Below are 26,454 nucleotides of genomic sequence, written 5' to 3'. Positions count from 1 at the left end.
CGCGGGTATCAGCATTTCATCTCATGTCATGGTTCTCATGATGTCATTTATGATTAATTACTGTGCATCTTGCACGTGATCATGCTCATACAGTAGCTAGATTGGGAGATGCAGAGTAACAGAGCCAGCATATCCAGGATCAGCCACTTTAGGCTCAGTGAAGCAGCTAACCCAAAGAGAGACACACTAGGTTGAACGCTTGACGGTGTTTTAACACCCCCAACATCTCCTTCCAGGCAGCGCTGCGACCGCTCCAAGGCACCTAACCCTAACCTTAACCTTAACCCTAACGTTCTCTGGGATCTGTTTTCATGCTAATCAAATGTGTCTGTAGCTTGAAACTAGCTACCGCAAACCAGTGTTTAGCTGCTGACGCTAGCTTTCGGGGCACAGGGTAAATCACTATTTCTATACCACTAACAAGGCTCAAAATAGCACCACACTTAAACGGTAGCATAATGAGGGTCCCTACATGCAAACCGAAGCATTGAGAACTTTGTAAGTGTACAGACAGTTTATTACAAAGATAGATTATAAAGAGAGTAGCGTTCATGTTTACATGCGGCCGCCATCTTGGATAACGCTTACAAAGTTCTCAACGCTTCAGTTTGCATGTAGGGACGCTCATTATGCTACCGTTCAAGTGTGGTGCTATTTTGAGCCTTGTTAGTGGTGTAGAAATAGTTTTAGCCGGAATTGTCCTTTAACCCTAACCATAACCATAACCATTGCCTAATCCTAGTGCCTTCCAGGCAGAGCTGCCTGGAAGGAGATGTTGGGGGCTTAAAACACCGATAAACAGGTTGAAGCTGGTTCATTATACAGAGCTCAAGTAGTTATAACCTAATGTTATGTACAGTATATTAACAATAAAATCTGATATTTTTTGTTTGTTGTTGTGTATATCTGGTTATTCACTTGTATTTATGTGTGGAAAGATGTGTAAATAAAAGTATCCCAAACCGACATTTTAATTCATGCCCCCTCACTCTGACAATCTTTCCATTAGTGTATATATACGTCCTGTTTGTGCATGTGTGTGTATTTCGGGCCTGTGTGTAATGTGTGTAATAACTAAGAACAGAGTGAAAAAATTTAATTTCCCCTTGCGGGATCAATACAGTATCTCTTAATCTTAATGACTGTTAACTGAATACTTCTGCTACTGTGTTACAGGTCATTAAAGTAGGTACGTAAGTCCACAGTGATCCCACGGGCTGCACAAGTTACTACACATCACACCAATCACTCATTGTAAGAAGCTTATGGAGAAAATCAGTTTGTAGGGTATTTAATGGTTGAAGGATTGCTCTTCTATAACATTTGGGGTGTTTGTGAGAAAAACAAAAAAGTGTTTGAGAATTGAACCAACAAAGGTCAATATATCCTTGTTTTTAGTCTCTGGTGTGGTCAAACTTAAAGAAACTCTGAATCCTGACTCCAACTTGAAACAATCTTTTGTGTTATGATATCAGTTTAGAGTCTTTAGAGAAGTGGGTGTGGTTAACTGATGGACAGGGCCCCTGCTGACATGACACATAAAGGGGGCGTGTTGGTTGATCTGATTTAACCCAGCCATTGCAGGTGTGTGGGGTGAAATAGTTTCCACACGGGGAACACTATTGAAGACTATTGTTGTTTTCCCACAACACAAATTTTGTAAATACACCTTTTTTAAAGAGAGGTGTGGGGGGGGCGCTGACAACAACGACGACAAACAGGAGAGACAGATGCCAGCAACCATCTTCAGACGTGAACTCAAACAGCGGCTGGGTAAGTCAGTTTAACACAGCACAACCCCTCTTAGGTAGATAAGTATACACTCATCGAGGCCAGTTTAGGTCTCACTCTAAAATTAAATACATCACACAGCGAGAGAAGACTAGTTAGCCTTTAGTAGCTGGGTTTCTTTGTTATACGAGCCCAGGCTAGCTTAGCCTTGTAATATCTGTTGAGAGCCACTTTGCCTGGCAAGCCAACACCTCCAGTTTATAACTTAAGCTTTCTGTTATAAATCTGTAGTCTCCAAACCAAAACTGTGATAAGATTGATGACATCAATATGACATAATTAGTGTTATACAAAAAGAAAGCACTTAAAGTAAATCCAGGGGTGTATCCTTAAACACCAATGATACCTCTCCTAACAGCTGGATATAAGGTTGCTGAGACAAAGACATTTGATCATAATCTCATTACTGTAGGTTTTCCATTCGTTTGTCCGGATTTGATTCTGCAGAATCCCTCGTCTGATGATATGAAATTCCTAGATGAATTCTGATGAGTCCTGAGATTAAAAACCTCCCTCTATGTGCAGTGTATGCAAGTCTGTGTGTGTGTTTGTGTGAGAGAGAGAGAGAGAGAGAGAAGGCATTCCTCATCTAGCCTCCAATAAAACCAGCAGGGCGCTGCTGTCAGCTCTGCATTACGATGGAGTTCCATTTAACAAGAAGAGCTCCTTAGAGGACCAAGCATCCAATTTCACCAGCCAATAGACTGGTCTCACACCATTTGTTCTATCTCTGATAATCAATAATGTCTCAAATGTCAAGGTGGCCCAGAGAGCCGTTTCAGTCATTAAAATGTATTCTGGGGGCCTGCAGCACAGCTTATACACATATTGTCTTATTAATATTATAGGCCCCCTTAAATAGATGAAGAACCATTTAATGAACACACACACACACACACACACACACACACACACACACACACAGCAAACTTGGTTTCCTAGCTGTGTCACAGGTTTTTCTTTGGAGTCAGCTTGTCGCCACTTGAGACAGTTTTAATAAAAATACATCACGGCCCACATTAATAATTCACCATCCGACTGCCACCGGAGCAATTAAGCGGTGCAGCAGCATTAATGAAAGTACAATCTGTAGCACATATCTCTTTATCAAGACCATGCCCGAATGTTCACCCAAACACCTATCTCCCTTATCCTATGTGACACTTCCTCTGCGACTCACAGTGACAGTGTTGTTGTGGGTGAAGCTCTTATTCATTCTTTCAACAGAAAGCCTTTGGAAAACAGAAGCACCCACACATCTGCTATACATCTATCTTTGTTGGAAGGAGGGTGTTTTGTATTGGGTTATTTCCATTTTATAAACTAATAAGTAATATACCACATTTTCTCGCCTCGCAGATTTCCTGGATCGTGTTTGCAGCTGCTGCCGTGGTCTACTATAATTCTACTATAATTATTAGTATTAGTCATACCGTAGTTCTATAATCTTTACTGTTACAATAAATGCCACTTTATCATGTCATTCCATTATACCCACTGCTATCATTATTATTAGTCATATCTCTCTCTCTCACTCTCTCTCTCTCCCCCTTCTATCAGGTTGCGTCAGAAGGCCACCCATCTAGAGTCATGTTCTGTCCGAGGTTTCTGCCTGTTAAAATTAAGTTTTTCCTATTGTCACACCAAATGCTTGCTCTTTGGGGGAATTGTTGGGTCTCTGTAAATTATAGAGTGTGGTCTAGACCTGCTCTGTTTGTAAAGTGTAAAATTTGACACTATAAAAAAAACTGACTTTGAAATATTCTCAAATAGCAGCCTCTTCTGAATAGAGAATCAAGCCTTTATTAGAAACAGGCTTACATTAGAGACATATATATATATAAAATATAAATATAATTATATTTTACTAACAAGCTGCTTTTGTTTTAATTTGCTGTTGATGCTGTTTGATGTTAATACAAATTTAACACTTATCCATGTTGTCTTGATAAATTCAGTGTGATGTACATTTCCACTGGACTAATTCCATCAGTCCAACGACAACAACAAGAGTCATATAAAAGAAAAACTCAATCAAAAATCAACTGCTGATCAATCTCAGTCTGTTCCACTTCAGTTTTTTTTTGCAATCGGGGTTAAGCTACTGTGAGGTAAACTCAACACTTCCTAGACAGATGTTTCTCATTAAAAGCCTTTCAGCAGTTCAAATGGCATAATCCCTCCTTTCACTGATAGTGGTGGGCTTCACTGAACGTAAATTGAAAAACAGCAAAGTAGAAACAATTGACATTCATTTGTGAATGAAATTGATTTAGTGCTGCAGAAATGTATATTATGCTATTTATTTATTTACATGAGTCATTCCAGCTAATTTCCCTTCAATGTTTTTATTTTTTTCTGACCTGCCTTTCCTACTATTATTTGAAACTGGCATTATTTGAACACCAGTCAAATCCAACCTGCGGCCCTTTGCTGCATCTCATCCCCCCTCTCTCTCCCCTTTCCTGTCTTCAAGATATCCTGTAAATTAAAGGCCATAAAAGGCCCGAAAAAATAATCTCAAAGCTTTAGTGCGTAGTTTCTGTCTCCCCCATGAGGAATTCTAAGTAATGACAACAAAACTGTCAGCGCGTCCACATGATACAAGCCTTCCGCAAATTAGCTTTGTAGCAACTTATTTGGCAATGGCTTGAATTTAACGGATGTTCATTAAAAAAAAAGATTCATATGGGAAGTGTAAGTGCAGTGCATGAAATAAAACTGGTAAATAATTGTTGTGAATTCATTAAAACCTGTTAACAATAACATTCATTTATATATTTTTGTTATCTTTTGTTATAAAAATGCATATACTTTTGCTTGGTATGTGTAAAAAAAAAAAAAAACATGTATTTTTTTGTTTTTTAAAACATGATTTTCTAATGATTACTTTATTAGTGCAACTTTCATATTTATTTTAAATATAATGCTAGTGGGTGTTAATAACTTATAAATGAGGCTTCCACTTAAGAGCTGATAACATGAAATCTGTGTGGAGCAATGAAGAGACTGTAACCTTCCTCACAATAATTCTAAAATAAATCATGTTTCACATGGTTTTCCATTGTTTGAGCTTTGACTGGAGCTTTTTAGCTCCACCAGCTTTATTTAAAGTTTATCGTCATGAAGCAACTCCTAATATTGACATAACAGTAGTGGATGAAAACTCACTTTAAATCGCATTTTCTTTTGTAATATTCTGGAAAGGATCACTACATTGGATGAAAATGTACTGACGAGTGTGAGCAGGAGAAAAAAAAACTGCTCCCATCCTTAAATAGACTCCCAGCCAGCCTCCTTAGTGTCAATTTGCTTGCAGTCATAAAGAGCAAAATAAATAAAAAAGAACCAACAGAATAATGGCAAATCAGATCTGACTGCCCACAATCCGTGCTTGGCTGGTCTCCAGAGCATTCAGCGAAGGAGGGTCAGCCAGAGCTGATGCTGGGGCTGGGAAGATGATTTTTCTTTTCTTTTTTTTTCTTTTTTTTGTAGCAACTGGGTAAACTCCAAAAGTGGTCACAAAGTGATGGACATCCCACCATTAACACAGCCTCTCGCCACACACAGAGCACAAGGCCAAATTGACAATCATTTCCTATGAGTTCGTGCAAAGGCACATGTCTTGGAGAATGCCTGTTGGTTGATTCAGCATGCTGTGGAAGCGGGGGAGTGTGTTATCGCTGTGAGGCGAGGCTGGCATGCACCGCTCCGCTGACTCTCAGCACAGAGATTCAGGAATTGCCATTGCATAAAGGAAACACAGAAGGAGAGACCAAAGAGGAAGAAATGACAACAGGACAAGATGCAAGGAAGAATGCTCACCCTCCGTAAGCTGGAATGTGGGGAGGCGGAGCCGCCGCCCTGAATGTGTTGTACACGGTCCGTCCTCGGCCTCTTAGGTGGGCTCCTCTATACGCTGCTGCTGCACTGGCTGTTGGGTAGGGAAAACCTGGTACTGGAGAGAGAGAACAGAAAATGATTCCCAAAATCCCCAAAAAGAACGCACAATTTCCGCTTCAGTAGTATTCGGTGCATGGTGTAGTTGACATTAGCATTTGAATTCTGGAGAGAATGTACAAAGTGTTCTCCCATTTTCAGGTGTGGAAAGAAATGTGAAGAGAAAAAAAGAATAAAGAGAGGGTTGCAGTGGAGTGGAGCCATTGCACTGGTGTTGATATTAATTTATCATTAATCTTAATTGGGGACGACTGACACAAAGCTTAATTTGAGAGCTGGGGTAAGTGAAGGTTGGGAAGGAGATCGAGGTGCCATATCCAACCCTAATTATACATCTCTTCAAAAAGGAGATCTAATAAAATGCTAATAGAAACAGTGAATCATTCATTGACCTGATAAAAAATGGAAGGTTTAAGCCAAGGGATAAGAGTTTCTCAAAGAGAGACAAGGAGAGGAGTGAGGCTGGTAATTGTTCCTATTCATCTTTTGTCACCTTGATTTTAGGGCCGAATGGCCTGGCTGCCCTTAAAGTCACAGTGATGACTCTTCCCAACGCTGCTCCACTCTGCTCTTCATACGGTCTACATGAAAAGGAGTGCTTGGCATATACAGATAGAGTACAACTAGGACTCATTAGGACTTATACCATGGTCCGGGTGAATACTATGTCCGATGTCCATTTAAAAGTGATGTAGGACACCTACAAACAAGTTCTGGTGAAACGGACTGTTTAGCGTTCTAAATAAATGTGCTACATTCAAAGAAAATGTGAATCTGTTATTTCCAACACTGAGTGTACTCTTTCTGTGGCTTGTCCTCTGAACACTACAGGATGGCACTAACACACAAGCTGCAAGAAGTAAGTTATACTGCCCCTCTAAACTGACTTTGTTTCACAGCAATCATCTCTCATCCTGTTCGCTGTTCAGGTCGCTACTTCAGGCTGCGGGCGACAGTACACATGGCAGATCCTTTGTTTGTGAAGGTCTTTATTATTTTGGGGACAGTGATATGGCTGTATAGCTAGCTTGTTAAACATACTGTCAAATTATATCTACTGAACTGTACACAATGTTATTGACTTTGAAGTGTGTTAGCATAACTTAAGTTTTCTGGCTCGTAGCTGTCTGAGCCAAAGGGTTCTATGAGCTGAGCGGACTAGAAATATCTCCTGTTGCTAAGCACAGCAAGTTGTATCTAAGGTCCATCCTATTTACTGAAACAGTGAACAATGTTTGCATTGCATGTTCAGAACAGCTTGAGACATGGTGGGACTTCACTTAACATCTGAAACATACTGAGACATTTAAACCTGTTTATGTTTTCCTGACAAGCGATATCTTGCTGTGCACAACACGTTGACCATCCTCGAAAGTAAAGGCAGGAGTATTGTGATCGTCTAACTTTGACATTACTCACGAGAGACCACTGTTCAAATCCCGTCTCAGTTAGTTTCGACGAACTGTAACTAGAAAATAATACCCATATTGTTGTTGGTTGTGTATACTACCCATATTCAACTCCAAAATGTGGGCAAAACCAGCATACAAAAGCTGTCTTTTTTTTTTGACAGTTTACAAAGATATTTGCTGTGATAATTTGTGGAGTCTTCAGCACTGCCTTGTGAATCCTAATCTGCTCTGTGATGAAAACATCCGAACCAATTAACCACAAGATCAGGTCCTGGCCTCTATACTGAACAGCTGCAACCATAACCTATTAATAACATAATAGCACAAATTACAAATACAGAAGAAGCCTAAAAAGCTCATACACTCCTTGCACATGTGCACATCCATGCAAAACACACACACACACACACACACACACACACGCCCCAATGGCATTTTGGATACTGGAAAGGTGAAACAAAGGTAAATCAATACAAAGCCACTTTGTAATTAAAAGAACGTGGGGGTGAATTAGGCAAACGACTGTCTGGAGAAATTGAAAATATTGATTTTAATTTACAAAATATATTTCACACCTTTTAATGTCCTTGCAGAAATGGACTATTAGATTTCCTTCTCTCTTGTCCTTTGCTTTCTTTCACTCCTCCTCTCCTCTGCCACACTCGTTTATCTGTCTCTCTTGCTCTTATCACGAAAATCCAGGAAAATTTTACCCTAATGGCCACGGTAAATGACAGGGTGGGGAGGGGGGTTGGGCAGTGGTTAAGGGTTGGTGGGAGGTGAATGCCGGGATGACCAAGATTGAAGATGGCTTGCGGGTGGCAGTGTGGGTTGCAGAACGTACGTTGTTTTGCAGCAGAGGTGACAGTGTGATTTAACATTTGTGCGAGTCAGCATAGATCTCCAGGTATAAACAGACTTTTACTGGTTGCTGAGGAGAAAGAGGTGACGAAGGTTAAAACGAAGGGGTTTTGGCTGGCTGTGGGGGGGTTTGGGGGGGAGAGAAAATGAAGATGTCGAAGAAACTGAAGAACAAAATGGATGAGGAGGAGGAAGATAATGACAAAGGGGATGGTGACAGATGGAGAAGGGCATGTCCTCCTACCTGCATAGAATTCTGGGCTGTAGACAGCGCTGACCACTGGATTTAACTTCCAGCCTGAAACAAGACGGACAGCAAGACAATGAAAGGAGAGGAAGAGAAAGAGGCAGAACAGGAAACAGTGTTTTAGGGTGCTTAGTTTATATGAACATATATTATGGTATTTAGAACACACTATGGTTACATTAATGGACTAAACGTTTTGACTTTTGAGTTTACACCTCCTTGACATTTTTTATTATCTAATACAAATTAGGCCCCCTACACACTGGCTGCGTGGCGTGAGTGTGTCAGCTGCGTGGCGTGTCCGTTTTGAATTTGGCTCCCATGTTAACAGGTTAGAGCTTGCACACTGACTGTGTGACACGCACGTGTCAGGCGCCGAAAACGCGTGCATGCTAGAAATAGGGCCGACGCCTATTTTTCACTGAAGCGTTTCCAGGCAAAATAGAGTACGAAAAGATGTTTTATATGTCATTTTGACAGATTTTTTTTTATGTTTGAAAATCTCTAGGTTTTGACATAAATGCAGATATAAATGTAATTAAAAAAAAAAAAAAATAATAACAATTATCGATTTTCAAATATTGCAGAACAAAATATTTTGTAGCCTATTTTGCTGTCAATACTGCTGACGTTGTCTTTGCTGTAATCAAGTCAGTATATATTTATGTTTATGGGAAACATACAGTGGCACTCATAAGTTTATGAACCCATGCTAAAGTTGACTAAAAAGAGGAATAAAAATATCATCTTTTGATCTTAATGCCTTAATTAAAATAATTAGGAAAAATACAACCTTTAAGGACACCAATTTTCTTTGTGAATGAATTGTAAATAAATGTTCTTCCTTAAAAAACAGGGGGCATAAGTAAGTACACCCCTATGTTAAATTCCCATAGAGGCAGGCAGACTTTTATTTTTAAAGGCCAGTTATTTCATGGATCCAGGATACTATGCATCCTGATAAAGTTCCCTTGGCCTTTGGAATTAAAATAGTCCCCCCACATCATCACATAGCCTTCACCATACCTAGAGATTGGCATGGGGTACTTTCCATAAAATCATCTCTCTCAATGCAAATCAAACCAGCTATTAGGCTAACTGAAATAAAACCATGCCAATCTCTAGGTATGGTGAAGGGTATGTGATGATGTGGGGCTATTTTAATTCCAAAGGCCAAGGGAACTTTATCAGGATCATAGTATCCTGGATCCATGAAATAACTGGCCTTTAAAAATAAACATCTGCCTGCCTCTATGGGAATTTAACATAGGGGTGTACTTACTTATGCCCCCTGTATTTTAAGGAAGAACATTTATTTATTTACGATACATTATTCATTCACAAAGAAAATTGGTGTCCTTAAAGACTGGATTTTTTTTTTAATTAAGGCATTAAGATCAATTTCCAAAAGATGATTTTTGTATTCCTCTTTTTAGTCAACTTTAGCATGGGTTCATAAACTTATGAATGCCACTGTACATGTGTACAAAAAGGCTATCAGCAGCAGCACATTTCTGGTGTGCAAAGACATAGAAAATGCCACGCAGCCGTCACGCAACTGACACGCAACAGAAACGCCACGCTCACGCCACACAGGCAGTGCGCAGGGGGCCTACATTCATATATGGCTAATTTTTCAATTGCCAATATGTTTGCCTCTATTACATTTTCTAAAGACAACAACAAAACATTTATATGGAACATATCTGGAACATTTTCCCTGGCAACACAAAATGTTCATATTGAACATACTGTCTCTGTAAGCCTAGACAACTCAAAGCACTTGGTCAAAGGGTTAGAAAAGATTAAATTAATTAAATATACTGTACTTAGGTAGAGCAGGTAGTACATTTTCACAATGGCAATGCTAAGTAGGTATAATGTTCACCATGTACAGGTTCACTATCTTTAGCATGACAGCATGCTAAGGTTGCTAATTAGCACTAAAACAAAGTACAGCTGAGGTTGATGGGAATGTCATAAGTTGTGCAGGTACTAGAATTAAAATGAATGAAACAGAGTTAAACACATTTACATTGTGACCAAAAGTTAAAGATCGAGAAAGTGATTACAATGTATCCTATATGTCTGAACCAAATGTAATGGCAATCAATCCAACAGTTGAGACATAAGACTCAAATTAATCTCAAATATATGTGAACCTCATGGTGGCGCTACAGGAAAAGTCAGCGATCACCAAAGTTATTCGGATAAATCTATGGGGGACAATGGATGCGTGTATACATGGCAATCCGTCCATCTGGGCAGCATTACATTTACTCCCTTTATGTATTAGCCAATGCAAATGAGTTGCATATGAATGGAATTTGTAGAAGACATTGTTGCCATGTGAATGTATTTATGCAACCTTGTGTTTTGATCAATGTTACAAAGGAAATACAAAGTGAACAACAAAGTACAAAGTAAACCAGCCAGCAATGACTTTGACAAAAAATGAGGCAGAGAGGATTATTATTATTATTATAATAATTATTATTATAATAATATTAATAACAAAAATGCTAGCTGCTTGTTTCCTCAGCTCCTTCCTTATCTTCTTCCCACTGGCCCAAATCAGTAATTACAGTGGTGTATGATAATCAGCCTGAACTGCCTGACTGATTTTTCTCTCCTCTTCATTAATCAGTCTAACATAGCTGTCCACCTGACCCATGCTTGTTGCCTTGTGGCAATTTCTTTCTTTCTGTCTTTCTGTCTGTTGTTTCTGTTTATCTTAATTCTGGCACAGAAAGAGAAGAGGATGTTGCCATAAATGTGCACAACAACAGAGCTTTTTGAAATACAGAAGAAATCTGGGACAATACAGGCTGTATCTGTACAAGTATGTGTAAAAAACGTACTTGGCAATAAAGCTTTTCTGATTCTGATTTTGAGTGGAGGTTAACTGTGTTTAATGTCAGGGATACAGGTTTCCAAAAGTTAGATGCAACAGGTTAAGTTGTCATTCATCAGATGAGCTGTTCGTTTTAATACATTATAAACTGCCCCTTGGTTTTTTACACAGGTTAGCATTTTATTTTTTTAATATCTTTATCCATGGTGTTGCGGTTTTCCTTGGTTTTATCATACACACAGTAGGCAATTTGAGGGGGGTTAAGAGGAGATGCCAACCCCTTTGTAGCAAGTGGATAAAAATGCATGCCCCTTGTTAACCTGCCATCCCCCTCTCCATCCCCTAGTAACTAGTAGAGAGAGTGCAGGGGCAGAATAGGTTAGTCTAGTCTACCTGACTCATTGATCCCTTATCTGATTAATAAATCCATGGCGCTGCAAGACGGATTTGTAATTTCTACTTTTTCTGAGTCGCGGCCTTCTGTCAGTTTTTATTGTGTTTGTTTCATGGTTTTTGTGTTATTATGCTACCTTGCTGCAAAAAGAATTTCCTCTTGTAGGAAAATAAAGGATCTGAACTGTGATTCCAGGAGCTGGAACTAGGCTACAGTAAATTAAAATCCAGACTCTAAAATGGCCCTTGAGAAACTTTGTGTGATTCCACAGATGTACCATGCATGTTATATATGTGGTCTATGGGTGACTGGGTGTCAATTGGCCTGAAATCAGCAGTCGGAAGCTTTCGTGTGTAATACATCCATGTTTACAGTGCCTATAAATAGTATTCATTGGAAGTTTTACTTCCGATGTAAAATGATATTATGTGACTTCTACAATTTACATTGAATCAAGGTAGAGATAATGTGGCTTTTTGACACTGATCAAAGGAAAATTACCTTTAATGTGAAACAGATCTCCAAAAGTCTTAATTGATTACAAATATAAAAAAACATGCTTGCTTAAAGTCATAGTGCGTAGTTTCTGTTGCCCCCATTAGGATTTCTTAGTAATGATAACAACGCTGTCGGAGCATTCACATGATGCAAGCCTTCTGTGATCGCGCACCACCCCAACTCCGCGCAGTTGCTAACACGGATTAAAAAAACATAATGGACTCTTCAGAAGAAGTAAATATCTTGTCATTTTGATGTTCTCTTTGTCTCCAAAGCTGAACGCTGCTGTTGTCCTTTCTCAGCGGTGATGTAAAACACATCAGTCGAGCTGCTGCGCGCGAAGGTCACCGGACAACACCCTTTTGTAATCAAAGCCATAGTGAGAAATACTGAGAGAGTTGTGGGGAGCTGATAGTCTTAATTAGCTTTGTAGCAACTCATTTGGCAATGGCTTGAATGTAACGGACGTTTATTAATATAAAATAGTTGCGCACTATAGCGTTAAGTCAGTATTTAGCTTTGCCTTGAAAGTGGAAAGGATTTTATCAACTTTGCACATCTGAACACTGCAAATCTTCCCCATTTGTCTTTACACAACAGTTAAAGCTCTGTCAAGTTGCATGGGGATCAACATGCTTTATGGTGGGGAAGCAATGTTTATGATGATGTGCAGTGTTTGGCTTACACTAAACATGTGTGTTCAATGTTGCTCCAATCAAAGTCTCCCACATGCCCTCTTCAAACAGTAGCTGACACGTCATGGCAGGTTTTTTTAAGAGTGGCTCTCTTATTGACACTCTCCCATAAAGCTGTGAGTGGTAAAGCATATATAGGTATATTTAGACACACAGTATCTGAAACCCCTTGACTACAAACAGGTAGCATATGTCCTTGACACTCCACTTCCGGGATTGCTCTGTTGCCGACAGAAATTCCGCAGGATTTCACTCATTTAGGCCGGATAGCCGTTGCCTTGGGCTTCCTTTGTGTTGACATTTTAAACTCCGGTGGATTTCTGAGGACTGTGGTTAACTGCTCCTCAGATCTCTGCAGGGTAAATCCAGACAGCTAGCTAGACTATCTGTCCAATCTGAGTTTTCTGTTGCACGACTAAAACTACTTTTAAACGTACACCACCAAAACAAGTTCCTTCCCGAGGCTATTTTGCAGAGGCGCCATTGCTATGTACGCTGTATAGCACCGATTAATATGATGATTTCTGTATGTCTTATTAAAGCGGGTGAATCCTGGTGCAAACATGTATTTTGTAATTCAGATTTGTAATTCATTTAGATCGATTTGTAAAGATACGTTTTTACTTTTCTGATGATTATAGTAAAAAAAAAAAAGCCACAATAAATCTACATTGATTTAATGTTGTAAAACAATAAAACATGAGCAATAACAGTGGGGCGATACTATACTTTTTATAGGCGCTGTAAACGTTGACTTAGCCTTACCATTTGCATATGGGTTGACAGTCTTCTTATTTGTCATTACTCGGGCTGTTGCGTTGTTGACCTACAGCAGATAAAGAGAGGTCCATGAGTTATGATACTTATACGTTAGTATTAAGTGCTACACTTGTTAGAGTAAATCTGCATGCATAGTTTTCTAATGTTGTAAACAAAGAAAGCAGTACACTGTATCACGGCAAACACCCATGTCATTTGTGTGTTTTCGGAATCGCATTCAGAAACACTTAAAACACATCCAAAACAAATCAGTTTTCTTTCTCATTTGCATATTTTCTATCTTATAACATTTTCTGGCATGCTCTCCCCAATTATAGTGACATTTCAATAACATACAGACAAAAGTAAAGAAACAACAGATGCACTTGGCAAAATTATGTTTTGTAAATGTATAGATGCATGCGGTGGCGAGGGAGAAGGAGAAAAAACAGACAAAGGAAATGTCATTGGGGGAAGGGGAGAAGACAATATGTTGGGAGCATTATGCAACATCCAGTCAACCTTAAAACGTGAGAAGAACTGTTGTGACGAAAGCAACACAAAGCATTCACACTCAGACAACAGTCTCTCTAATTCATTGCAAGAATAATTATTAAGATCAAAAAACAACCAAAGAAAATAAGATGTACTCAAATAACCAATCAAGTCAATCAATCAACCAATCAAACCATTCCAAATTCAAACAACAGCTAACAGGGTAAAAATAAAACTGGGGTGCATTGTCTTCCAAAATAAAAAATAAATAAATTAATAAATGGGTTTCCAACAATCTCAGATAGATGTGCAAACGAATTCAAGTCTCAGTCAGTATCGCTCGCACACGCAGCTTCAGGAGAACACTTAGTGAATGGGCACGCACGCCGACACGCAAGAAAATATGTATGTCAATATACAGCATCAACTCAATCACAATTCAAAAAGAAATGTCACGTGAGTTTTAGCGTTGCAAACGTTCCAAAGAGAGAGGAAGAGAGAGAGGAAATGCTGGCAGAATGGCTTGTTCGCCCACACTTACCATTCCGCAAACTTGTTTGTGTACTGTTACCGTTGTAACTGTGTTGGATGGGGCCCTAAACAAGCTACCGTTGGAAAAATGGTGGGGGAGGAGGGGATGAGAAAGGAATAAGCAGCATCTTACTCAGGTGGCCAAGAAAACTTTGCAATCATTCCTCTGCACAAACGCTCTCTTTCAGCTCTCTCTATACAAGCAGTAAGCTGCTTTCTTAAAGCATAACTCTGACCATTTTGTCTGGACAAGCGGTCTTCAGCCATCTTACTGATTCATTAGGCCAAAAACATCTACTTTGCTTCTCTACAGAGATAACTACATATGGGCTCCGCTCTCAAATAGAGTCCTATAGAACCACTCTGAAGGCACCTGGAGCATTTTCTTTTTTTCCAACACAGATTCATTGATTTGTAATGTAACACAAATATGTGTAAATGAATGTCGTCTAAAATTCTATTTATTTTTCACAGACATACTACTTCACTAGTACATAAATTAGTGTACGTACTATAGTTGTCAGATCATGCTATCTATTCAGTAGGAATGATTTAAGATGAACTATAAGAATAAAAAGTTGTGTAGTGTATTGCAGAGAGCAGGTGGATGGGGGCTGAGAGGAGTTGACCTTTTATGAGGGTTTACTTAAAGTGTAACTTTGGTCTTTTTCAAGCTGGACCTTATTTTTCTATGGTTTTGTGTCTAAGTGACTGATGGAAACAACAATGTTTGAAATTGGACCAGTATTAAGCAAGATCGCTGCAGTCTGCAGTGGCGAAACAAGCTGCAATGTAATGTAAATAGGCAATTGTGCACCTTCAATTTACGTCCACTAAAAGTGCTTGTTTTGCCACTGATGGGCTCAGATTATTGTTATTATTTTATTAAGTGTCTGACAACATTATGGACGTTTTTGTTGAAGACTAAGGTCCCTTTTGTTTAACATGAAACAGACCCGAAATAGCTATCACCAAACCCACCAGAATCGTTTTCAATGAATTTTTTATCGTAGAACACATTTAATTCAGAGTCGACAGAAACTGTGAAAATATGCTGGCTCTATACATGCTAAAAGTGTTGTTTGGCGATTTCGCTGCTGTTTCTGTTTAACGGGACTCCAGGTTAAAAAACAAAATAAAATTACCCTTAAAATATTTAGCTTATAGCTAGCTAAAGAAGTCAAGACTCCACTGAGCCATTAGCTTAGATTGTTAGATTACATAACATGATCAAACTTTATTGACCCAGAAGAACATGTTTTTCATAATAATAATAAGTTTCCACATAGTCCCTGTATGGGCCCACATGGCTTACATGAAGATGCAGTGTTCTTCAAGAGTCTAGAGGTCTGGAACAGGTACTGATGTGGGCCTATAAAGCCTCTTGAGATTTGGGCTAACTTGGAAATGTGAGGATCAAAGATTTGGAAGCTGTGTGAAATTGAATAAATCTGGCTTCAATCCAGCTACAATCCAGTCTATTACAGCATGTTTGACTATTTTGATTTTTCAATTTAAGAGGTGCTATAATTCTGTTCGAGATTACTGCTTCCCAGTGACACAGCATAGTTGCCACACAATGAAGGAATGTGTGGTAGAAACGTTGACTGCAATTCTTTTGCTAAATAAATATGGCTGGAGTCAATACCTCAAGTGAAGAAGTTTGAATACCTCATGCTTTTGTTAACATGTGAATGTAAAATGGAACGCAAGGTCATACCTTACGTACCAGACTGTCTTGGTCAAAAGGTAGCTCAGCCTGAAGGAAAAGCTCTCCATTTACCACTCAATCTAGATCCCAAACCTCACCTATGGTCATAAGCTTTTGGTAACCACCCAAAAAAAATAGTTTTTTTTGCAGGTTAGACATAGAGGGAGAAAATCGGCTTCTCTGTCACATCAAAAAGAGCTTATTGGGGTTCTAATCACGATTCCTCCTGGCCTTCCTTCATTTCTGTGTAGGTACTCTGGGGAAGTTCACTGGGAGGAGACCCTAGGGAAGACCCAGAACATGCTGGACGGATTACATATCCCATCTGGATCCCCCAGTAAGAGCCAGAGGAAGTGGCATCTGGGCCTCTGGATAAGCGATTGAAAGTGGATGGATGAATGGAGGAGACTTGCTGTGGTGCCAGGGTATTATAGCCTTTGTCAGAGTACAACAATAGAAATCATTTATTTTATATCTGTACATACAACAAGTAAAGTAGACTTTGCCTGGTATGAATGATGAAAAATTCCAACTGTGATTTGATAAATGGACAGAGTTATGCTTCAAGGCTGGTGTTGTCTAGCTGTTGTTCCTCTGAGTGGACACAATACATTGAAATGGCACTTAAGTATTGTCATGCTACTGTACTAAATTAGGTTAGTTGTGAACCTTGCATTTTGCTTTCCAGGTGTCTCTCCAATTCCTACGTACTTCCTCTGTCCATGGATAAGCAAGATTTGAGTACTTTTTGGGGGCAAGCTCCTTCCTTTATATATATATATATATATATATATATATATATATATATATATATATATATATATATATGAACATCTTTGCTTTAGAACATTTATGACCAAACTCCAAAGAAATCTTTGCACCTTTTTAAACACAAATATGTTCATCTATAATGCTAGGTAGTGTAGATTTTCACTTTTAAACCGTTGGTAAGGCCAAATGCTTTGACAGTACAAAATAAAGTAAAACAGGAAAAGGGAACAAAAAATTAAACAAACAAAAAATAAAAGTCTTTCAAATACAATAATGTTGTACTAGTAATATGTGGACATTTATTTGTGTTTGGGTTAATGAAACAAGGAAAGGGAAATTACGAGGCTTGGATGACTTGACAGTTTGATGTCATGGGAAAGATGTCAAAGTGGGATGTGGCAGTAGACTGTCAAACGCTCACACACACACAACTACACAATGATGCACATACAACACAGAGGAAAAGGACAGGGAGAAGGAAGAAGTATTTGAGAACATGCACCTCTATTTTACGGCCTTCTACCACGGTGCCGTGTAATTTCTCTCTGGCCCTGTCGGCGTCCACGCTATGCTCGAACGTTACGAACCCAAAACCCTGCATGCAGGACGGAAAGAGGCAAGAACAACATGCACATTATTTTTTGACATATCATACTTGACATTACAGTGAACAACTGCTTTCGTGAATAGGATCACATTAGATAATACAATTTTCTGCTTCTATTTCTGTATCCTGTAATAACCAATAGTGTAAATTATTACACAAGTCTGGAAAGAAAAAGCTAATTCATTAATGAGAGGAAACTGACACTCCGCAAAGCCCTGCCCCCCTTAGGTACTGTTACTATACTTGTCAACCTTTCCTTTCTAGCATTGCACAAATTTAGTTGCAATGTTAGGGCTGTGTAGATAAAATGGACTAGTACTACTACACCCACACAGTTATGTTTATACTGCACTGGGTGCCTGCACATTTCAGACAGATGTAGACTAAATCAGGCTTCTCATTCTTAGTCAGTAAACATTAATATATTTTACATTTTGAGTTGGTTGGAAACTGTCTTTGGCTGACTCCTTTTGAAATGGGAACCCCGCTAATGGGTATTCAATATGCACCTGAGGGCCACATACATGATAGCATGCTAAAAGACTAAGGCTAAAGCTGCATGTTCCAGGCAAAACATTGAGTTTAGCTGGGGTTTTTGGAGTGTACATTTTCAACATCAGGGCAACGCTCCTAAAGTTAGCCTGTACGCTGATATGGCATAATCCAGGACCATCTCCCATGCAGTGATGTTCCAGTCCTGAATGGGGGTTTAACTAACATGACCTGTAACCATACAAAATAATATAGGTAGCTAATCATGTGCTCTTTGGCCTTGGAAGTAATGCTAACATTGCATTGCATACTGCAGATAGTAAGCGACTTAGCATGCTAATGTTAGTGGCTTATGTTAGAACAGTCAAACACCCTATTTGATCCTTTCCTTACATTTTTGCTCTTATGTTTTCTAGTGATGTCCAAATGAAGCTTTATCAACCGCTAATTGTATTTGTTGACCCCACTGGATGGCGCTCTTGGTTTAAGGAAAAAAGCTCAATGAATGATAATTCAGTGTGCTTTCAACCCTTTGTTTAACAGAGAGTGCCATGTAGTCAGCTCAGAAGATAAAGAAAATGGTTAATGAAGTTTCATGAAGGTTCAACTGGCCATCACTAATGTTTTCTGGTTTTGAAAGCTGAATAAAAGATACAACCCTGCAAACTCTTTGGATACTTAGTATCGCTCTTACCAGAGCCCCATGTACACTGCTTTTTTATATTCACAAATGCAAATCTTGACAGACCTGTTGCCCCTTGTTTAGGTTGCTAAGCAATGATTGGACAATTGCTGTTCGAGGGAAGGGTAATTTTATTCACAATTGTTAGTTATTGGAATTTAAGCCTCCCACTCTTTTTCCCATTCATTACCTACAATGTCCCAGTAAATATAGGGCTCCAGGGTTAATAACATGGCTCAATAATAAATGCCTGATTTTAAAGCAGAGGTTTATGACAATTGCATAAAATGTATAAATCATCTACTGCAATATTCCCGTATTGTAAGGTGGTACGGCAAATAGACTCCTTTGATGAAGTCATAAAAGAGTAAATTAAATCTACCAAAAGAATAAAGGGAAAATGAACTTCTTTATTGCATGGCTTCAGCAATAAGAAAAAAAGACTATATAACCAAAAACAAAGCACATCAGTCAAACTAAGATCACAAAAACAGCAAATAATCATATTTTAAAAATCTCAAAGGAACTTAAGGACTTTAAGGCACTTCATCTTTGATAGACAATACGCAAGCTCAGTATAAAAGAAGGAAGGCATTTTAATATTCCAGTATTGATCAACCACATCTCTTTGGTTTGCTAATGAAATAGAGAGACAACATACTGATTGAACTTTGAAAATCAATCTACAACATTTTCATTTATATCATATTTTCCCTCATTAATGTGGTTTATCATTAAGTATATCATTGACCACACATATATATGTTTTATAGCATTAAAATATGAGCATTTTCTCTTTAAGCATTCTTGTCTGTTCTTGTGTACTCATGGACTCGTGAAAGTCATTGTTGTGTATGCAGTCCCAGTTCAAAATCCACATGTATGGTCCAGATGCCCTAAAGTGTTCTTGCTCTGCACAGTTAATGGAGGAAGCTTTGAGACATGGCTTGAGTAAACTAACTAAACAAATATCCTGGTTACTGTACAAGTGCTATCATTTTTGCAAATGGTATTGTGTCCCCAAATTAAGTTTAGATTTTTTTCAGGTAAGAAATCAACCATTTAGAGTTCAAAGTCTATAAATCTAAAATTATGCCTACTCGAACAATGTTTTCAGAGAAGTGGGGGCAAGGCTGGTTGGTTATCTCAGGAGCTGGCCTTCTAGATGAAGTGTGGTGTACGATATCAACTATGGTTTGAATAAAAATATACATTACAGTGATAAACAGCTGTACAGGTACAGTATGGTGAAATGTAATCACCTGAGCCTAGCTGATGTGGTGATGTCAGCAAGAATGCTCTAGGGCAACGTTCCATCAAACAAGAATTTAAACCTGTGTGCTGATTGATTTTACTGGACTAGACAAGTCTGAAACAGTTACTACAAAAGTAAAACTCCACAGCAAGTGTGTCTCTAAATTGTTTTCTAAAAAAAAACAGAAACACTACGTACCTTGGAACCACGCTCATTGAAGATGATTTCCACATCTAAGATTTTGCCAAATTGCTGTAAAGACAAACAAAACAGAAACATCTCAATGATTGATTTTTCTTCTTGTCATCAATTCAACAGAAAATTAAAACCCAACCATTTTTACTTCTTGTTTTCGCTGATCCAAATGTCTTGTAAAACATCAACCTGTGGTGTCTCAAACTTTTTCATGTACCTCAGATATTGTACTTACGCCGAACATTTGCCTGAGGTCTGGGTCTCTAAACCTGAAGGGGATGTTTGAGACATGAAGTCTCTTGGGCTGGGCCTTGCTGTCTGTGCTTTCAGGTACAGTCTGTGTTGGTGGCTGAATGTCCGTCTGGGCTGCATCATCTGTCTGCTGGAAAACAGAATAAAGGACACTGAAACAAAAGAAAGATGTACTTCCTGAATATAATTTTACAAGATCATTGACATTCTGTAACATGAAACTATTAAGTTTGCTTGACATCAAGATTAAATGTATAAGTATATAAGTAAGCATCGGAGCTCACACAACAACAACAACAACCTCCTCATAAATGTGGATGTGTGTTCCAAACTTTGAGAAATGTATAGTTCAGATGTTACGGGTTCCATTTGACACCCTTTGCTGCCACTTAAAAGTGTTACCGCTGTGACGGTAGGCGGGGGATTAAATGTTGGCTGCACTTGATAACTGTAGATGGTAGGTGGCAGCAAAATGCTTGAATCCTGTTGATAAGATTTCAGGATTTAAGAATATTTCACCCTCCGACCACAAAGTGGGTTACAATAGCAGAGTGGCGCTGTCCGTATTTCCACTTGTTGACTCCACAGGAAGTGAAGCAACTGCAGAAGCAACTAACTTCGGTGAAAACTTTAGCCAAAAATATGAGACACTTGTGTCTTGTTACATTTGTAATAGTCTTGCATTGCCAGACCTTCTGGCAGATTAGTTCTGTTGTGTTAGGTTGAAGATTTAGTTTTTTATTGCTTGGTTTACCTCCTTTGAATGTGGGCCCTAATTCTTCTAGCGTTTTTACTTAGGTTATTATGTTATATTAGGATTAATTCATTTTTGTCATTTGTTATCAAACTTTATTAAAGTAATGCTTCTTTTTTTCATCATTGTCCTTTTGCCTTTTTTTACTTGGTCCCTGACAGTCAGATTAGTCCTCACATTAATAACTCATATTATTGTGAGAACACAGTAACAGACCTCAGGCTACAGTTCCTCAGAGCCCGTGAATTAGAAAGAAGGTATAAATGGTGCATGAGATGAAGGAATTCAAGTATCTTATTCACGAGTGAGGGTAAAATGGAGGAAAAAGATGGATGTGGTCAACAGTGATGCCGGCGTAGTACCGGACCGTTATGGTGAAGAGGGAGCTGAGCCAGAAGGCAAAGCTCTCGTCTTATCCATCTACGTTCCAACCCTCACCTATGGTCATGAGCTTTGGGTAATGACCGAAATAATGACATTGCGGATATAATCGAATGAGTTTTCTCCGTAGGGTGGCTGGGCTTAGAGATAGGGTGAGGAGCTCCGACATCCGGAGGGAGCTCGGAGTAGAGCCACTGCTCCTTCGTGTCAAAAAGGGGTTAGTTGTGGTGGTTTTTTTCACGCATGTCCAACTTTGAAGAGACTCAGGGGTAGACCCAGATCACGCTGGAGAGATTATATATCTCGTCTAGCCTGGAAACACCTTAGGGTTCCCCGGGAGAAATACCTTGCTTAGCCTGCTGCCCCCGCAACACAGCCCCGGATAAGTGGATGAAAAAGGATGGATGGAGACAAAATCAAGTTTGAACTGGAAAGAATTAAATATGCAAACACAGACATAATAAATGCTCATGCACGCATATAAAGAGTACCAGCAGCAGTCAGTGTTTGTCCTTTAGCTCACAGTGTGAGTGAGATCAATGGCTGTTAAACAGGAGAGGACTTCACAGTCTGTTACACTGCAAGCGTGTATGTCTGTGTGTTACAAAAGCTGTTGGTGTGTTTCTTTGCTGGCATTAGAGCTAATTTATTCATGAACAAGTCTTCATCAATTAATACACCCCTATATAGACAGGGGAGGATAACATACAAGATAAGGTTAGGCTATTATAGAAGGTTAGGCTATAATGCAATCCAATACAAAACATCCAAAACTGGCCTAAAATAATTTAAATGAAGCAACAGCTCCCTGACAGTCAAAAAGGTGTTTTTTCAATGCAAAGTATATGATATAAATGTGACATTATTTGGGTTATTTGGTTTGTAGTGATCATGTTTCCATGGTTCTTGTTTGGTTGAATAATACATCTACTGAACACGGAGACTGCTGCCATACCCACACGTAACATACTAAAATCATGATCCTACATGAAAGACAATGGTTTCCATTTCTCCTCTCTTTCTTTTGCTCACACACAGACCCAGGCTTTAAGTCAGCTAGAAATACAGCGTGTGTGTGTGTGTGTGTGTGTGTGTGTGTGTGTGTGTGTGTGTGTGTGTGTGTGTGTGTGTGAGCTTAAAAAGAAGCAGCATAAGGCAAGCAGACTGCAAGTCGTTCATGCAACGCATAGGTATATACCGGCACATATGGAAAAGAGTGTACACACACACACGCACACACACACACACACACACACACACACACACACACAGCAGCGATTGCCATCTGTGCAGCACTCCTCTTTGGTGGCGACATCCGCCTACACTCGCAGTGAAAAAAATAAAACAAACAAAGAGTGAGACAAAGCATCTCATCTCATCCCTTTTGGCATCAGAAACTGATATGTGAAGCCAGGCCAGGCTGAATATAGCGTGGTCTGAGACATATTGGAGATATCAAACAAAGATGATTTCTAACATCAGGTTCTCAGATGAGAGACAATGAAATGTAACCTGGAGTAACAATGTAGTGAAAAGGCGGCCTGTTAAAAAAAAAAAAAAACATATAAATGATAACTAAAAAAGGAAGAAAAACAGAAATAAAAACCACAACCCTGAGTCAAAAGTCTCGCTAGAGCTTTAAGAGACTGCAATGTACTTTACATGCTACTAGTGATGTCCAAATGAAGCTCCATGGACCATTAGTTGTTTTTGTTGACGCCACTAGATGGTGGTCTTGGTTTAAAAAAAAAGGATCAAGGAATGATAACTTAGTGTGCTTTCAACCTTTTGTTGAACAGAGAGTGTCATCTAGTGGGCTCCGAAAATAAATAAAATGCTTCCTGAAGCTTCAACTGGCCGTCACTACATGCTACATAAGTATATTAGCATAGACCACACAACATACCAACCTCTGGAAAAACGGATGGACCTGTGAGTTTTCTTGTCAAACACATTCTTTTTCACAATTCTACCTACCAGTACCGGGGATAAAGATATCATTGCCCTGAAGGAGGTGCCAGAGTTAAGGTCATAGAATCATTCAAATGAAAATGATTAATCCCATTAGTAGCATGAATGTTTTCAGTAAATTTTATGGTAATCTGCCCATTAAATTGTGTTTAGATATGTGTCTAACAACAGCAGACGCCTGCAACAATGCTGGCATCTGGGTGAGGCCGAGGGTGATGTTTAAGAGGAAATGTTTCCCATCATCAGCAATATATTTTAGCATTACCCTGCTAACATTTGCTATTTATATTTAGCCATGGAAGCAGAAAACAAACGAACGGGATTAACGGCGATAGATTCTAAAAAACCTCAGTGTTTCTAAACATTTGCATTACCAGAGACGTAACAAACCCCGGGTAAATATTGGAGATGTATTTGAAAGATGGAGACAGCTTGGAGCCCAAAAGGATGTTGAGTTGGCTAATTTCCTCCTGAACAGGTAAGGATTAGCTTCACGCTAATTTATCACGGCTACTAGGGACGGGCAGTTTATGTCATTTCAACATTCGTGTACTCACATATAGAGTACTCAAGTTTGTTACTCGCAAAAACAATTGAGCCAGTGAAGTGACCCCGACTGGTCCTGGCTAACGCCGCCATGCTAACACGCGATAACTGCTAACGTTACCAGGCACGAGGACCAGGCAAGCGGGCCACAGCTGTTTACAACCACCTTCACAGATTTATGACAGAAACCGCAAGTTTGACTTCCTCACAATTGAAACATACAATTCAACTTTGGCAAAACAACCGTGTAGCCTGTTCAGCGGCTGTAGCCAACCAACGATAAGTAATTTTAAGCCAAGATAGTGTGTCTGTCAGACGGGTAGAGAGGACCGTGAGTTTGCAGTGTGTTTAGCGATTGTTGCTGTAATTTTAACCCGAGAAAGTGTGTCTGTTAGTCGGGTGGAGAGGACCGCGGGGTAGTGGTGTTTTTAGAGGTTCTTACTGTAATTTTTAAGTTGAGACAGTGTGTCTGTCAGTCGGGTGGAGAGGACGGCAAGGTAGTAGTGTTTCTAGTGGTTCTTACTGTAATTTTAAGTTGAGACAGTGTGTCTGTCAGTCGGGTACAGAGCTCCGTGTGAGCAGGGGCTTTTATGTCAATATAGCCAGCATCTAACGTTAGCTACTCCGCTGTGCTGTGGAGTAATGTCTGGCTATGTGAGACTAGCGTCTAGCAACATTGTTGGATGCTACGGTCTCAATCTGTCTCAGTCTGGGGAGGAGGGGGCGGGGGAGACGACTCTCTCCAGTATCTTGAATTTGGACTGCAGTAACTACTTTAAAGCTGTCAGTATTACATATTGCACCTTTAAAGCCAGAGAACTCAGATGGGCTCATCCATACATTTTCACTTTTGTTTTATGTCTGGATGGAAATATATATTGAACTATGAAATATACATCAGTAACGTGGGTTTGATTGCAAATTTATAAAAATCCAGTTTCTCTCTCTCCTACCCCCTCTCGCATGTGGGGCTCACATTGAGGGGAGAGGAGGTTGACGTTGCTCTATAAACACTCCACCAAGATGAGGTCATTCTTCCTGGATGCATACACAGCATACACACTTACAGTACTGAGAGAGAGAGAGCGAGAGAGAGAGAGGCAGAGAGATGCCAATTTCCACCTCCAGCCACAAAACATTATGCAAATAAGTCCATCCATTAACAGGTTTTTACAATTTGTCGTAAGCTTTTTCCGATATTAAGTTCACTTTTTATAGACACTTGTAATGTTGCAAGCACAGGGGTATTCTATTTTTTCATTACTTTGACAACAAAATGTGCTTGGTCTGCAACATTTTTAAAAACAGTCTCTTTCAAAATCAATCACCACATTCATGCATATCTACAGCACACTATACACATTTCTGAATGTTTTTTATAAACTATGACATTTATGTCCAAAACGGTGACAGTCACTGTTATGGTAGTCTGGATCAACGGAAGTACATTTCCAGGATAATTGCCTGACATCCGGCGTGTGGCTCAGGCACCATATGTCCTTCCGCTTTCGCTCTGTCTGTGTTGCCATTCTCAAAATCATTTTGCATTTTCAGCATGCTGAAAATGGCATGTTCTAAAGTAGCTTTGGATCGTGCAATAAGGCAGGCCTGCTGGGTTCTTTCATGGGAATGATTGTAAAGATTTACAAAGAACATGTTTACGGCATTTACCATCTAACTGGGACGTTTTGGGAACGATTGGTGGGATTGCTGTGGACAAAGTACACACGGAGATACACTGGTAAGAGCTAATGGGGTTTAACCATGTATCAGCTTATTTAAATTGCTCACGTTACGGTATTGTGTCAACAGTTAACTTCATTAAATATTGTATGTGGTGTTTTCTTTTGCGGGATGCAAATGTTTCACCAAAACAAGTTCCTTCCTGAGACTATTTAGCAGAGCCACGGTCGCTGCGTCCGGAGCTTAGCGCCGTCCAAGACAATTGTGATTGGTTTAAAGAAATGCAAACAACCCAGAGCATATTTTTTTTAATATTTTTTCGTTTGCCAGAAATTAGGAAATTAACCAAATATGATAATATTATTACAACATGATTCCACTAATAAGAGATCAACTAATGCCTGTAAAGTTTCATGACTGCATCTTGCACGGTTATCGAGCCAGGGGTGTAGAGTGGGGGGGGCAAGGCCACTTCCCTACTTCCTAACCCCCTACTTCCAGTGCCCTTGCTTGGACCACACCCGTTTTTGAACTCTGCCTTCATTTTGATCTCAGCTACACACCTGTAAACGTTTCATGGCTGCATCTTACACGGTTGCAACGCTACTGTGGTGACAAAATCTGTCTGCAGACAGACGGACACTTATAAAAACCTAC

General features: G+C 39.4%; 1 protein-coding gene across 3 annotated transcripts in view; it reads right to left on the bottom strand.

Annotated features, from left to right (window-relative positions):
- The window catches only part of rbfox1 (RNA binding fox-1 homolog 1), a 73,150-nt gene that overhangs the window by 31,475 nt on the left and 15,221 nt on the right, over nt 1-26,454 (bottom strand). For 2 of the 3 annotated variants that reach the window (XM_078270102.1, XM_078270104.1), the window contains exons 3-8: nt 20,446-20,592; nt 20,214-20,267; nt 17,482-17,574; nt 13,478-13,538; nt 8,269-8,322; nt 5,617-5,749 (exon numbers count right to left, since the gene is read on the bottom strand). In XM_078270102.1, coding sequence (XP_078126228.1) covers nt 5,617-5,749; nt 8,269-8,322; nt 13,478-13,538; nt 17,482-17,574; nt 20,214-20,267; nt 20,446-20,592 — 542 coding nt within the window. The remainder of the gene's footprint in view (nt 1-5,616; nt 5,750-8,268; nt 8,323-13,477; nt 13,539-17,481; nt 17,575-20,213; nt 20,268-20,445; nt 20,593-26,454) is intronic. The other variant, XM_078270105.1, reaches the window with a different exon arrangement.

The sequence above is a fragment of the Sander vitreus genome, chromosome 15 (genome assembly GCF_031162955.1).
Source record: "Sander vitreus isolate 19-12246 chromosome 15, sanVit1, whole genome shotgun sequence".
Taxonomy (NCBI): Eukaryota; Metazoa; Chordata; class Actinopteri; order Perciformes; family Percidae; genus Sander; species Sander vitreus.
The sequence above is the reverse complement of the archived record's forward strand: the minus strand, read 5'-3'. Positions and strand labels throughout refer to the sequence as shown.